Below are 13,444 nucleotides of genomic sequence, written 5' to 3'. Positions count from 1 at the left end.
CAAAGATCATCTAGTCCAACTCCCCTGCAATGAGCAGGGACATCTGCAACCAGATCAGGTTGCTCAGAGCCCCGTTCAGCCTGGCCTGGAATGTCTCCAGGGATGGGGCATCTCCCACCTCTCTGGGCAAACTGGGACAGTGTTTCACCACCCTCATTGCAAAAAATCTCTTCCTTACATATCAGAGATGGGAGAAGCCAAGTTTCTAATTTAAGGCAAGACTGGGCTGGCTTTGGTGCCACCTTCTCCCTCTCTAACGCTGAGCCCCAGAGCTCTTAAAGCGATGTGCCCGCCAGCCCAGCCCAGTCGGAGGTGAGGGAACTGCCTTCCCATCAGCTCCCCGGGCCCTGCTGTCCGCCCATCATCAGCCCGACGCCCCGTAAACCCTCCCCCGCAGCTCGGCACGGCCTTTCCCAAGCGAACCGGGCAGGTACGCGGGGCCGGGCCGCTGCCCCGCCGCCGAGGTGTGTCCCTCTGCGGCGGCTTGGCCGTGACTTGGCGAGCGATTGGGTAGGACGGGCGAGCGGCTCCCCGGCTCCCCCGCTGGGCTCCCCGCCGCCGCGCTCCCGCAGTAGCAGCGCGCTCCCCGCCCGCGCCGCCGCCCCGCTCCGCTCCGCCAGCGCCCGGCCCGGCCCCAGCCGCCGCCGCCGCCGCCGCCGCCGCCGCATCATGCCGCATCCCGCGGCGCCCCTCGGGGCCGCCCTGCTGCTCGTCCTGTTAGCGGCGGACTCCTGGCAGAGTGAGTACTGCGGCGTGGGGAGTAGGGGGATCCGTCCCTCCCGCAGACGCCGCCGAGCATCCCCCAGCGCCCCGCGCCTGTGTGCGAGTGCGGGGTGCGGAGCTGCGGGAGCTGCGGTGGGGAGGGGGGATGCGCAGCTTCACGGCTGCGGTAGGGAAGGCGGCGGCGGTTGCAGCGGGGGATGCCGGTGCGGCGGCAGCGGCGGCGGGGTCACCGCTGTGAGGGGCCGCGCCGAGGCCGCCGCGACCCGCGGGCGGGGCACCGGGCAAGGAGGGCGCCCGGACACCCCCGGCGGGGCGGTTTGGTGTGCGGGGTGTGTGTGCGGGGCGGCCAGGAGGGCTCAGCTGTTCACCGCTGCCTCCTCTTCCTCCTCCTCCTCCCCGCCACCCCCGGCGATCGGCGGCTCAGCCGTGCTGCTGCCCGCCCCCCAGGCTGCCCAGTTCCTTCGGCAGAGGCAGCGGCGAGCCTACCAGATTTTCGAGGAGACCAAGCAAGGGCACCTGGAGAGAGAGTGTGTGGAGGAGCACTGCAGCAAGGAGGAGGCCCGGGAGGTGTTCGAGAACGACCCTGAGACGGTAAGGACACAGAGCTGCCACAGAGATTCGGGTGGGTTGTCTGGCTTTGCTCTCCAGCCCTCTCTCCAGCCATCTGGGGCTCCGTGCCAGCTGCCTACACCGCTGGGGAAGCCGTGGGGAGGAGGAGGAGGAACCAGAACCATTAGGTGAATGACTTGAAGCCACACAGCGTAACTAGAACTGAGCCTGCACAGGGGGCTGTGTCGGTGCTGACCAGTCAGAAATGCTTTGGTGAGGATGATCTGGGTGAGCGGCCGAGCCTGGCACCCGCTGGCATGGCTGCTGTCCCTGGGGAGCCAAAGAGCCCTGTTCAGCCATGGTGTGAATCCATGAAGCAAGATCGGTGGGACATAATGCTATGGCTTCGCTGTCTGGACTCTTTACCCTATCCCTCTTCCCTTCACCATCCCATCCCAGCTGTATTTATAAAGCCCCTTAATGTTGTGGCACATGTCAAATTGGGGCTTCTCAGAAGAAGTGTGTCACAAACACATTTTAATCCTTTTGGGGCATATTCAGCTTGGTTAGCATTTTGGTAGCTTCAGGATCTGTCACTACGGCAGCAGGAGAGCACATGTATGAGAAGGTGGTACCGCTGCACTTCTAACACCAAGTGTGGGTTCACAGCGTTACAGCCTGCACGTTGCATGCAGAGCTGACTTTTCCAGTCTTCTCAAGGCTGACTGTCACTTCAGTCTTTTCACTTTGGACAGCGTGTGAATGCAGTTGTGTTGCTTTACTAAGCTTGGCTTACCCTTCCAATTACTTCACACCTCCTCTCTGTGTTAATTTGGATAGGCCGTGCTCATTGCAGAGATTATCTGGTATTCATTTAGTGGATTTTCTCAGTGTTCAAACAGAAGCGTGATATTACACAGCGTGTTCCTATTAATTGTGTGGTGCTCTAGGCAGAAGATAGGACAGAGAGTATATGTGTGTGTGCGTACACAGAGCCACACACACCACAGGCAAGGGAGGGACTCCCATCTGACAAGATGCTTTATGTTTCAGTCAGACAAGTCTTGACATGTGTGCTTCATTAGCAGGCTCAGCACTGGATATACAGTGTGGTAGCTAGTTGTCACAAGGCAGTAGCAAGTATGGCAAAAACATTGTAATACCGGCTTTTCTTTCTGACAATCTTTAATTTAGAGTTTAAGATTGAGTGCTTGCCCAGGCAGCGTTTAACGGTACACCTCTTATGTGTAATCCCATTTGCTTGCAGCAGTGTTTGCTTCTGTTCTGTAAAATTGAGCTAATACAGAATATGGATAATTATAAAGTGTTGAGAGTGGCTGGCACAATTACTTCTGTATTTGCATTGAGTAACAATACTGTAAGTGCTGTATAAATATACCCTATATAGCAGCGAATGCAGGAAAAATATCCCAAATGGGATTTCGTAGCATTCTGGAAAAAAGGTGATCTAAGGTCACCAGTTCAGCTCACAGACTTCTGTCCAAGAAAGTACCCAAAGGTGATGCACTGATAGATCAGTTTAGAGTGTGGTAGACTGTGTAAATGTGTCAGGAGTTTTCAAGAATATTTGGCGCTTATTTTCTATATTGAAAAAAATATACAGTTATACTGTAATGAAAACAGTGAAATCATTTTGGTTTAAGATCTTTTCATGTGTAATATGAATTCTATAAGATCCAGTCATTCAATTTGAGTGTGTTTTGTAGGACAACGTAAACTTTCTGTCATTGCGAAGGATTTTGACTTTTTTGGTACATTTCTTTCATTACTTCTGCTAGGTCTCTAGTTCTGAAAACCTCTAAAGAAATATCACTAAGGTTATATGGGTTTATTTTACATGCACTTCTACACTGAAGTACTGTAATTTATAATACTTTTAGGTCTGCAGTGACATAAGATCCTACCTTTTCTCAGACACAAACCTCCCAAGAGCTGTGAACTTGATTGTTAAGTGCAATATGTCCTGCTCCTTGCTGTTACTTTGCTCCAATATGACTGGGAAGCAGGTGTGCCAACCCCTATCAGGGTGATCTGTTGCCCTTACTACCCATTTTGCAATCAATATGTGACATGAAGGCAGCAGCTGCTGTTCAGTAACAGTATTCTAATGCATGGTGGCAGAGGTCATGTATACAGGCTGTTATCACTCTGTACATTGGAAGCCTTCAGTGCTTTGTAAGGCACAGGTTACTACTCTTCTGGCAGTATCTGTGAATTTGATGGGCAGAGTATTTTCCTCATCTGCATTTTTATTTGGCTTGATCTTTTCACATCTCCTTAATACACACCTGAGGTAATGGAAGCGTTTCGTGCTCTCATTTCTCTCGTGCTGCCTTGTACGTCCTGTCCTGGTGACTGACAGAAGAAGGAAGCTAGCTGAGACAGACTGGACTCAGGAAAGATGAAAACTGTTGATAAACAACAGCCTGGCAGTTTGAGGAAATCCAGTAGCTCCAGTTACGTGTCAGCATATTGGCAGGCTGCAGCTGATCCATGCTGGTAAAGTGAGGACTTTTTATTGACTGGGGAAATGTACGGATTGCTGTTGACAGCTGATGATTCCTTGTAGTTTAGGAAGGCTGAAATTTTTGCCTGTCTGCTTAATCTGGTCACAGACATCAACTAAGTAGGTCATAGCAGAAAGAAGAGCTGCAGCACTTTTTGCCGTGTGCTGAGTCCCATGGGTAACCTCGTAGTAGACAAGCCGTGGGGAACACACCAGTGCACTGCTGATCTGTGCTGTTGCACCTCTCAGGTTTAGTGCTTTAAAAGCACCAAATGAGCACAAATGTAGGCATTTGGCTGTTTACTGTCCCATGGGAGCAGTGGTCTTGCAGCCTTGACAACCGAACGTCAGTTTGAGATTAGTTAATAGCTTGCTGCTTCTCTCCAATCTCAAGAAAATCTTGTGATGTGAGCCCAAATGTATTGTCTGTCTTCCCTTTCGTCTCCATCTGATGATCTAATGAAATGTATGGGTCTTCCTTACAAACCTTGCCATTCCTAACTCTCCTGTGGTTGTGTGAAGAGAATTTCATAGGCCTAATTTCCAGACCTGTGACTTAGAGATGTGATAAGAAATTGCATTAACTGATTCATTCAGACAGCTCCAGAAGTTCAGGTAAGATGAAGCAAGGCTGTAGCGTAGCTAATGTGGTGCTTCCCAGGTAAAAACATAGCTTGATCCAGCCAGTTATAACATCTAGTCAAGAGTAGCATTGTACAGAAAGATTCCTACTGAAGCAATGGAAAGCACAGAAAAAAGGGTGGTCTGGTATAGGTAAACGACATTTCTTTCCTATTTACTGACCTGTCCAGTAAACAGGAACGAAATGTCGTTCACCTATACCAGACCACCCTTTTTTCTGTGCTTTCCATTGCTTCAGTGATCAGCTTTCCAAAGCAACATCTGCAAGCTGTCAGCAGAAGATACATGCTTTCTGAAACCTGAATGTGGGTGTTGCCACATGTGTGATTACTTAAATCAACTGCTAAGAATAGTGCATTAGGTGGGGCTAAATAGCCATTCATTTGCAGCCCAGTGCAGCTTTTGTCTTTTATGTTACGGAAAATATAAATATCAGATCGCGCAGACTGGAGGAAGGAAGATAAATTGAAACATTTTTAGATTGTTTTGGTTTTTTTTAGGCAGAAAAACAAAACTCAGTCTGTGCCATTTGTATGACTATACATGGTAAAAAGAAGCATGAGCCTAGGTTAATGAGCCTTGCAGGCTCTCTTTTTCATTAAGCTGATTATAACATCCTTAGATATTACTGCAGAATTCTGGGATGGTTTCTGTTTTATAATTTCATTTATGCTAGAGGTACCAAACAGAAAAATGAAAAGATAATATGGTAGGAAAAAATAAGGATGGAAAACATGTTCATGGGAGGTATGAGGACTGTTTCTAAATGTGATCTATTAAAAAGATACGCGAGATGTGATAGATGAGATGAAGTTGCAAAATATCTCGGATATAGAGATAAGAATTTTATCTTATTTCGAATGTTGATGAGGCCTTATAAAAAGCAGTACTGCAGAAATATTTGACCTTGGTATGCAGACAAGGTATTAGAGCTTGTTAACCAACTGATAAACTGCTCTGGAATTTGGTTGACCTGTTCTAAAAATGCGGTCATCCAAGAACATAAAACAAAGGGCAAAAGGGAGTGTAGCTGCTGGTGTTCTTGGAGACATTAGATTTCACTAAAGAATAAATACAGAAACAAGAAAGTGTCCTTGTGCATGGAGTTTCTTTGTTCTGAAAGGCTTGGCAGAGGGACGGTGGTTGAATGCAGCCTCTTATCACTTGGTACCATAGTATATCAGTACACCATCTGTCACTACACATCTTACTTGCTGTTGTTGCTGTTGAAGAACTACTGGTCTTCTCGCAGGTCACCATTGAAATTGTCATGCTGAATACTTTGAAAGGAGTTAGGCGCTCCAGAAACACCGACACAGGCCAGCCTGGTCATCTGTGTTTACTTCTTGTGGATTTGTCCCTCAGTAGAGTATCTTGGAAGGCCAGCTGGTTTTCATATACATGTGGAATGAACATGTGATTCACAGGCAGGCACATGGAAAGTTCTGCTTTTCAAGGGACGTGCATCCAAACTGCTATTAAAGTCTATGGCTGGTCAGCTACACAAAACACTGGCAGAGAATCACAGGGGAACTGGGGCTGAAGGGGACTGAGGAGCTCTCTAGTCCACTCAGCTAGTCCAGTGTCCCACTCATGGTAAGGGCAGCAGTGACTTATTGTGGCTTTTTCCAGTCATGTCTTGAAAATTACCGATCCTAGCAAAACATCAAGCAATGTCAGCATCCTTTCTACTAATCTGGGTTTATCAAGAAGCTGAAATGCAAGTGAAGCAATATATAGGGTGTGATAATGGTTGGTTTGGTTGTGTTTCATAGTGTTGCTGGCTCATTGGTTTTATTTCTTTCTTCCATTACGTGACATGGTCACAATAAGAGATGAACTGCATGCAGGGACTAGACTCATCCAGATTTTATTCTGATCTTTTAGGAGGGGTGCTTGTCAGACAATATTTAGGTCTTCTAAGAATAACAAGGTAGATACACATTTGTAAATACTAATCAGAAAAGTATGAAGGCATGAGGCGGGGGGAGGAGAAGCATTACTGGGAGAGTTAAGCAGTGTAAAATTTCTTTGAGTAATTTAATGAATGTTGTGTAGTCTAGACATGAAAAATACTGATATCATCTTTAAATACAGATATCATGATCCTGATATAGAATATTCCTTTCTAGATCCAGACACAACTCTGTTTTTATTTGCTCTGAAAATTATTCTCAATATACCAATTTGTTATGGCATTTTAGCAGTGTGGAGGAAGGGCTAAATTTATAGCTGGTATGGATTTCTGTATCTCTTCTTGTTGGTGCAGAATTCATCCAGGAGAGGGAAAGAGTTACTGGAGGACTCTGTGCTGATGATTCAACCTTGGACTCAGTATATCAAAGAATGGATTCCTGGGTATAGTGATACCTGCTTAATAGATTTTGAGAAAGGAGCTACAGGCAGATATAGACTTTTGCGCAGGAATGGCTTGAAGGGAGAGAAGAAGGAAGTAGAAAAGTTTGAGTGCCCAAATACATGCCACAATGGCATCCCAGCTCTCTCCTGGGATGAGATCTGGGTGTCAACCAGGTGTTGTCCCTTCCGCTTCTTTCTTCTCCCTGTACTTTCTTATAAAGTAAACACAGGATGGGAGAGAATCATACCAAACTCCAGTGAGTCTAACTGATGTGAAAGACAAGCAGATTGGGACTGTGGAGCAGGATGCATCTCCTTGGTGGTACAGACACAGCATGTGTGGTGGTAGAGTTCAGTAGCAGGAGGGTGACAAAAATACTCTCGCCTGCCTTAGAAGGCAGGTCATACATTCATTTATTAGCTAAATGCTGCTTTATAAAAAGTCATTGAGAAGTTTGCTGTTGGTGGAAGCAGACACAGCTCCATCAACTCTGCTGAACTCATGCCTACCTGATCTTGATCTGTTTCCACTTATGTGAGTTCAGTTCAGAAGTTCAGAACAGACCTGGAAATAATGAAACAGCACATCATGAAAGTTCTACATGCTAAACCTCCTATGCAGCAGGAGGGAAGGAACATGAGAAAATGGAAGTGGCAAATATTACAGTGAGGGGCTATTTGAAGATAGGATGGAAAAGGAATGGTAAACTGAAGCAGGGGGATTATACAGGTGTGGGTCAGGAAGGAAGATAATGGAAAAAAGCAGGTAAAGTTATTAAGTCAGTTTTTTTAGAGGAATACAGTAGGTTTTAATAAATAAGTGAGAGGGAGAAAAAAGCCAATTGAATATGAAGAAAACTGTTCTGTGGCTAAAGGGTCATTGAATTTTCTTTTTAAATTAGAGAAAAAGAGGAGCAGCCTACTGGGAATTAATACAGAGTTTGTTAGAACAGCTGCAGGAGAAGAGGTAAGAGAAGCATTGAATCTGTATTAATTGGCAGTTGTGGTTCAAGTGTGCTCCAGACTCTAAGTGAACTTAATGAATTACAAGCAATTACTTTCCAGTAAGTATGAAGAACAAGAATGGAATCAGCATCAGAGATTTAGAAGAAACCGAGAATGGGCACGGCAAGGAAGCTGCAGACAGCACTACTGGTCTAGAGACTGTGGCACACAGAGCTGGGGTATGAAGAGGGGAAAGCTTTGGGGCAGGACAGTTCCTAAAGAAGGAGCAAAAATGTTCATTATCTCATACTTCAGTCCCCAGTGAAGTAATTCAGCAAGTGCTAAATGGCTAAAACCATGGCAATTTGGAAACAGAACCAGTGGAAAGCTGGGGGAGGGATTTTTCCCATTTACTTCTCCTCTCACATTTTCAGGCTTTGGTTTTGTGTTTGAGGGCTCAGCTGATCTAGTTGGAGTAAGCAGTCCCCTTGCCTATTCTGTTCATGCTGTGCCTGCATGGCAGTTTGTGCAATGGCATGGATCGATTTAAGGAACTGATCTAAGGAAAAGTAGTCTGGAGAAAAAAAATTATAATTTTGCAGCTGGATCAGTTAGTTCCCTGGTCCCGTTCTCCACGCAGCTTCACCAAGGGTTGCATCAACACATTGCAAATGATAGCATAGGTTTAGGATGGGAAGACCAGGTGCAAGGAGAGAAGCAGAAAGAGTCATCACATCTCATGCTGTCAAAGAAGGGAATGAATAACCAAACCTTAGAGAATCTGATTGAAGTTTTTCAGCAGGTCTCCCTTCCGTAGCTGTTCCTTCATCACTGTGTTGTTATGACCTGCTGTTCTAGGGGCTCTCCACATGTGCACATGTCTGTGGGGAAGTTTCCTGATTTATTATTTTGGGTTTTCTTCCTGTTGCTTTGAGCATCAGCAGTGGTACCCAAAGGAAGAACAAAGGTGGAAAGTAAGGAGGATACCCTGGAAGTGGGGAAAGTGCTGGTGTTGTGTTCACTCTGCCACACCTGCCAGGGCTGAAATGTGCTTAAATGAAGAGGTAAAAGGAAAATGGCTCATGCTTGCACTGTACAAAATCATGTACATCTGGAGAGCTACCCCATTTGACCGACTCACAGAACAGGGAGTCCTAGTTCAATTCCAGAGAACATTTAGGACAGGAACAAAAAGCAAAAGTTACTTAGTTATTAAAATAATGAACAGGGAAGTATGAGATGAGATTCTGTCACAAGGGCCTGGTGTTTTCTCAGATGCTGCTTCCCTGTTCCTCGCTTGCCTGTCCCCTCTGAGGCCAAATCCAGCAATGCATTAACGTGACTTTTACTGTGAGTTGCAACCTCTGCAGGTAAGCAAAATCCTAAGAAACAATATCATTAGATTACAGAAAGGGGAATAACACAGTATTTCTTCACTTCAACGGATAAAATGTTCCAGAGCTTATAAGAGATACCACAGACATTTAAATCATGTTGGATGTGATCTATAATCTGTTCTATTTTAAATGCAGCTTAAATAATTGCAAAGTAATGATGCAATAGGATATTGAAGGGAGATACTTTTTACTTATGCTAGGTGTTCGTCAGATCCTCATTTGTTTAATTTGACTGGAGTTTCTAAGTGAGTGTTAGTTTACGCACTTGTACAAATATTGTAACTATTGCAACAAGTAGGGATTCAAACAAGCAGCACAGACAGCAGATCTGTTGTAGAATTGGGATCCTCTTTTCAAATTGCACGTTAACACAGCTGGAGGGAAAATAACCTTTCAGTCCTGAAGCAGTGGAAGACACCTCAAGCCATTTGTGACTGGATTGCATGAAGAATAACTTCTAGCTTTTAGCACATGCAACTAACTGGAATCACTCTACAAATTATTTGTCTTGGAACACTTGACTCCTGGCACCAGTTACATCCATTTCACACCATTACTGTCCAATCTAACCCTGCCTCAGGCCACATACAGAAATCATGTCTCTGTGCCCCCTACAGCTTCACAAATGTACAGGATCTGTATTTTGCTTGGTTGTGACATACAGGAACCTTTTTTTTCTTCTTTCATTACTTTTTTTTTTCCCCCTGTAATTGTGCATTCTAACCATTGGTAATTTTTTCCTCATTGCAGAGCAACGTCTTTTGCTGAAGTGGCAGCTCAGCATACTGTTGGGAAATAGTCCTGCCTCTCAGAAGAGGCTGAGGGAAGCTACAACAATAGATGGTTTTTATTTCCAGTTTTCAGGATTCTGCAGAGATGCTTAGTCTCTGAAACAGCTGATGCTAGGGAGGGTAGTCTTGAATGCTTCTTGTTTGGAAATCTGAACAACTCAGTGGAAGGGACAGTCATAGTCTTTGTGCAGCAGAGTAGCTGGATGTGAAATGGATATTCTGCAAATGGAGACAAAATCTAAAAGCTACCCTAAACAACAGTAGCTCTGGTGGTAGGAGATGAGGCTTCAAGGCTGCTTTTGGATTATAACATGACCTACTTGCTTCTCTAAAGCCTCACTTGCCAAATTGTGGAGGGAAGTTCCCTTTGCCCCTTGCATGTAGAATGCACATTGCCCCAAAACAAAATAGGAAGCAACAGAACCTGGCTGAGTGTAGTCTTCCTCACAAAGAGAAGGAAAGCTTGTTCAAGCAACATAGCACTGATTTGAGTGTAAATCTACAAGTATAAGTTTTATATATTTAAAATTATAAATTGTAGGACTGTTTAATTACCTTGTACGAGAGGAAGGCTTAATCATTCAGCATGAGGTTTGCTATGCATCAAAAGCCTCAGGCTGAGTTAAAAAAAATGTGGAGAGCTCTTGAGCATTAATGACATTTGCATTCTGAGGTTGTAACAGTTAAACAATTGTTGGTTTAAAAGGAAACACAAGTCAAATCATGGTTGGTAGCAGCCATTTCTTTGCAAGGATAGTGCATGTCTGCAGTGTGGAAACATGAAGTGCATTTATAAACAAGAAGGTCAGGCCATGCCCAAGACAAACATCCAGTCCTGAAGGAAAGAGGAAAAGGGAGAGCTATTATATGGAAATAAGAAAGGGGCATAATGTGGGAGTTGTCACTGCTCTCTAAGAGGTATCTAGGTGACAAAGAAATGCTTTTTAGAAATTACCATTGCTAATAGAAGTCTGTGAGATCCTCCGGTGTTAGCAGTGCTGCAGTCACAGAATCGCAGGATCAGAAGGCGGCTGAGGTTGGAGGGCATCTCGGGAGGTCATCTGGTCTAACCCCTCCTCAGGCAGGGCCACCAAGACCCAGTTGCCCAGGAACATGAGCAGTCCTTCTGTAGACTACATCTTTTATCTGCTGCCACTATGGCTCAAACATGATTTTGATTAGTTTCAGTGCTGATTTGGCTTACCTGACCTAGTACTCAAGTAAAACAAACAGAAGCAGTTGGCAGGCCCTTTTGGCTGAGGTTTCCGGTGTTGCCAATTACTTTAAGCAACAGTGAGAACATTTTCCTGGTGCTGACAGGGTCATTGTTATGTTTTCAGTAGGGCTATTTTTACATGGTGACTCATGTTAACGCCTGTTCTGATTTGGTGTTCTTCCATCTTCTCTGAAAATGCAGCGGGACTGATGCATACCCAGTAAAACTCGGCTAACTTCTGGATTTTACCACTAAGAGAGAGTTTGGCCGTGGAGTTGAAAATAGATGGTGACCCCAGTCACATGGTAGGTTTCTTCTGGCAGGGAAGCTGACATAGGTACTTCTGCCCCTTCAACTCCGCAGCCCTGCTATGAATTCTTACGTTCATGTTGCTGTTCTCAATTTTTTCCATGCAGGGTATTGTGGGGGTAGCTCCACAGAAACGTAACTATTTTACTGCAACCATTCACATTTGGAAGAAAAAACAAATATGAAAATGAACATTCTACAGGTTTATTTTTGGGGGGAGCATTGTTTGGGTTGTTTTTTTTTTTTTTTGAGGACACTTTTAAATTCATGCTCTCTTTTCCTTTTAGATATCCATACTAAGTGTTGTAATGGCTGTGGCATAGGGGTAGGAATAAGCTCTGGGTGTAGGTGGGAGAAGAACTTCTTAACCCCATGAAAAAGTGTTTGGTGGCACTCTACGCTGAAATAAAAGCATGCACTCTTAGGTCTTGCACCACTGTTGTGGAAACCAATAATTGTGTTTAAGGCATCAAAATACTTGCTTCTAACATGTGCATGTATTCGTGTGAAAGGGGTGAGGGCTGTAGAGCTTAAATCTTTCTTTGTTAATGCACAGCTCTGTCCCCTGGACAGCACGGAAAAGGTATCTTGAACTTGAGCTGAAGTAAGCAAGCCAGGACCTGCCTGGGGGGACTGGCCTAGTGCCATACTTTTCACTGCACTGGAAGGGTGGAGACTTATAGATGTGAGGCAGTTCCCAATCTCTCCTATTTCTCCTTCTTTACCTGGGATCTCTGCTGAGCTGTGCTGCTGGTGGCACAGGACATGTGGTGTGTAACTCATCCTACATGTCAGTCTGTAGGCTGCGGGTATCCTGGTGCCAGGCCCTTGACTATTGAGGCTTATGGCATCCCAGTTGTACTGGTTGGTATGTGGGAAATGGCCAGACAGAAAGTGTTGGGTCACAAGAAGGAGGGGTGGAAATCAGTAAGGTTTTCTTAGTGGGAATAGACACACAGGTTGGAATTGTTGAAACTACATTGGTGAAGGTTGGTCGCTTGTAAAGGCTGGTGCTTTTGCAAGGTGTTACCTTCCTCTTGCATGCATGGGAACATTACTGCTGGGCAGATTGGTTAGAAAGCTTGGTGAGGTCAGTGTCTATACAGCAGCCTAGCCAGAGGATGTTTATATCCAACATGTATTTGTTTATAGCTTTTTATTTAAAGAAGCCCATTGCTCCTACTTTTCAGCAGTAATTAGGAACACAAATCCAAAGGCGAAGAGATTGCAACATTTAAATGTTGATTTCTTTTTTTTTTTGCTGGAGTCCAAGCTGAAAATTTAACACTTACTGTAATTCTGTGATGACATTTAATACCACACTTGTCACAGTTAAATAAACTGCATTTTGATCCTGTGAATACTGAGTGACTTTCTGCATGGTGAGATGTTTGTTGAGCCTGAAGTTGAAGGTGACTGGCTGAGAAATCAGCAAAGTAGCAACAGAGAATCTTTGCTAACTCTTTGTTAGCAAGCCTCAACACATTTATCTTGTAATTTTCGTTAGATCCCAAAAATAGAGTTGAAGACTTCTGCTGGATGGAAGATGAGTCTCAGACTTTTAACAGGGACCTGATCCCGTATAAGGCTTTCACCTTCCTTGACATCTGTGTGTCATTAAGACTTAGTATGGCACAGAAGACTGAAAAGGAATTGTAGAGCTGAGTGCTCACAGAAGAAATAACACATACCTGGCTTTCTTTCTGTGCAGGTTAGGCACAACTGGAATTTTTAACTGGGAAGACTTCTCATTTGGTGTTTTTAGAAAAGAGACTTCTACTTGAAGTGTAAGCAAGTTCCTTTTCTCAAGGTGGAAGATCATTTGTCTCACTCTTGATTAATCATTTGGATGAATGGAAATACCTTGTCATTGTATTTCCAGAAACCTGTTATAGGAGAATTGATTGCAGACAATAAGAAAAAGTTAATAATACAGAAATGAGTTATGTTAGAACCTGTGATCATGTTGATTTATTTTAGAATGTTA

The 13,444-nt window shown here is 44.7% G+C and overlaps 1 protein-coding gene across 1 annotated transcript in view; it reads left to right on the top strand.

The window, feature by feature from the left end:
* Window positions 1–301: 301 nt before the first annotated feature.
* Window positions 302–13,444, top strand: part of GAS6 (growth arrest specific 6) — a 43,005-nt gene continuing 29,862 nt past the window's right edge. The window contains exons 1-2 of the mRNA XM_065842960.2: window positions 302–739; window positions 1,148–1,314. Coding sequence (XP_065699032.2) covers window positions 670–739; window positions 1,148–1,314 — 237 coding nt within the window. The 5' untranslated portion in view covers window positions 302–669. The remainder of the gene's footprint in view (window positions 740–1,147; window positions 1,315–13,444) is intronic.

This window comes from Patagioenas fasciata, chromosome 1, assembly GCF_037038585.1.
Source record: "Patagioenas fasciata isolate bPatFas1 chromosome 1, bPatFas1.hap1, whole genome shotgun sequence".
Taxonomy (NCBI): Eukaryota; Metazoa; Chordata; class Aves; order Columbiformes; family Columbidae; genus Patagioenas; species Patagioenas fasciata.
The sequence above is the reverse complement of the archived record's forward strand: the minus strand, read 5'-3'. Positions and strand labels throughout refer to the sequence as shown.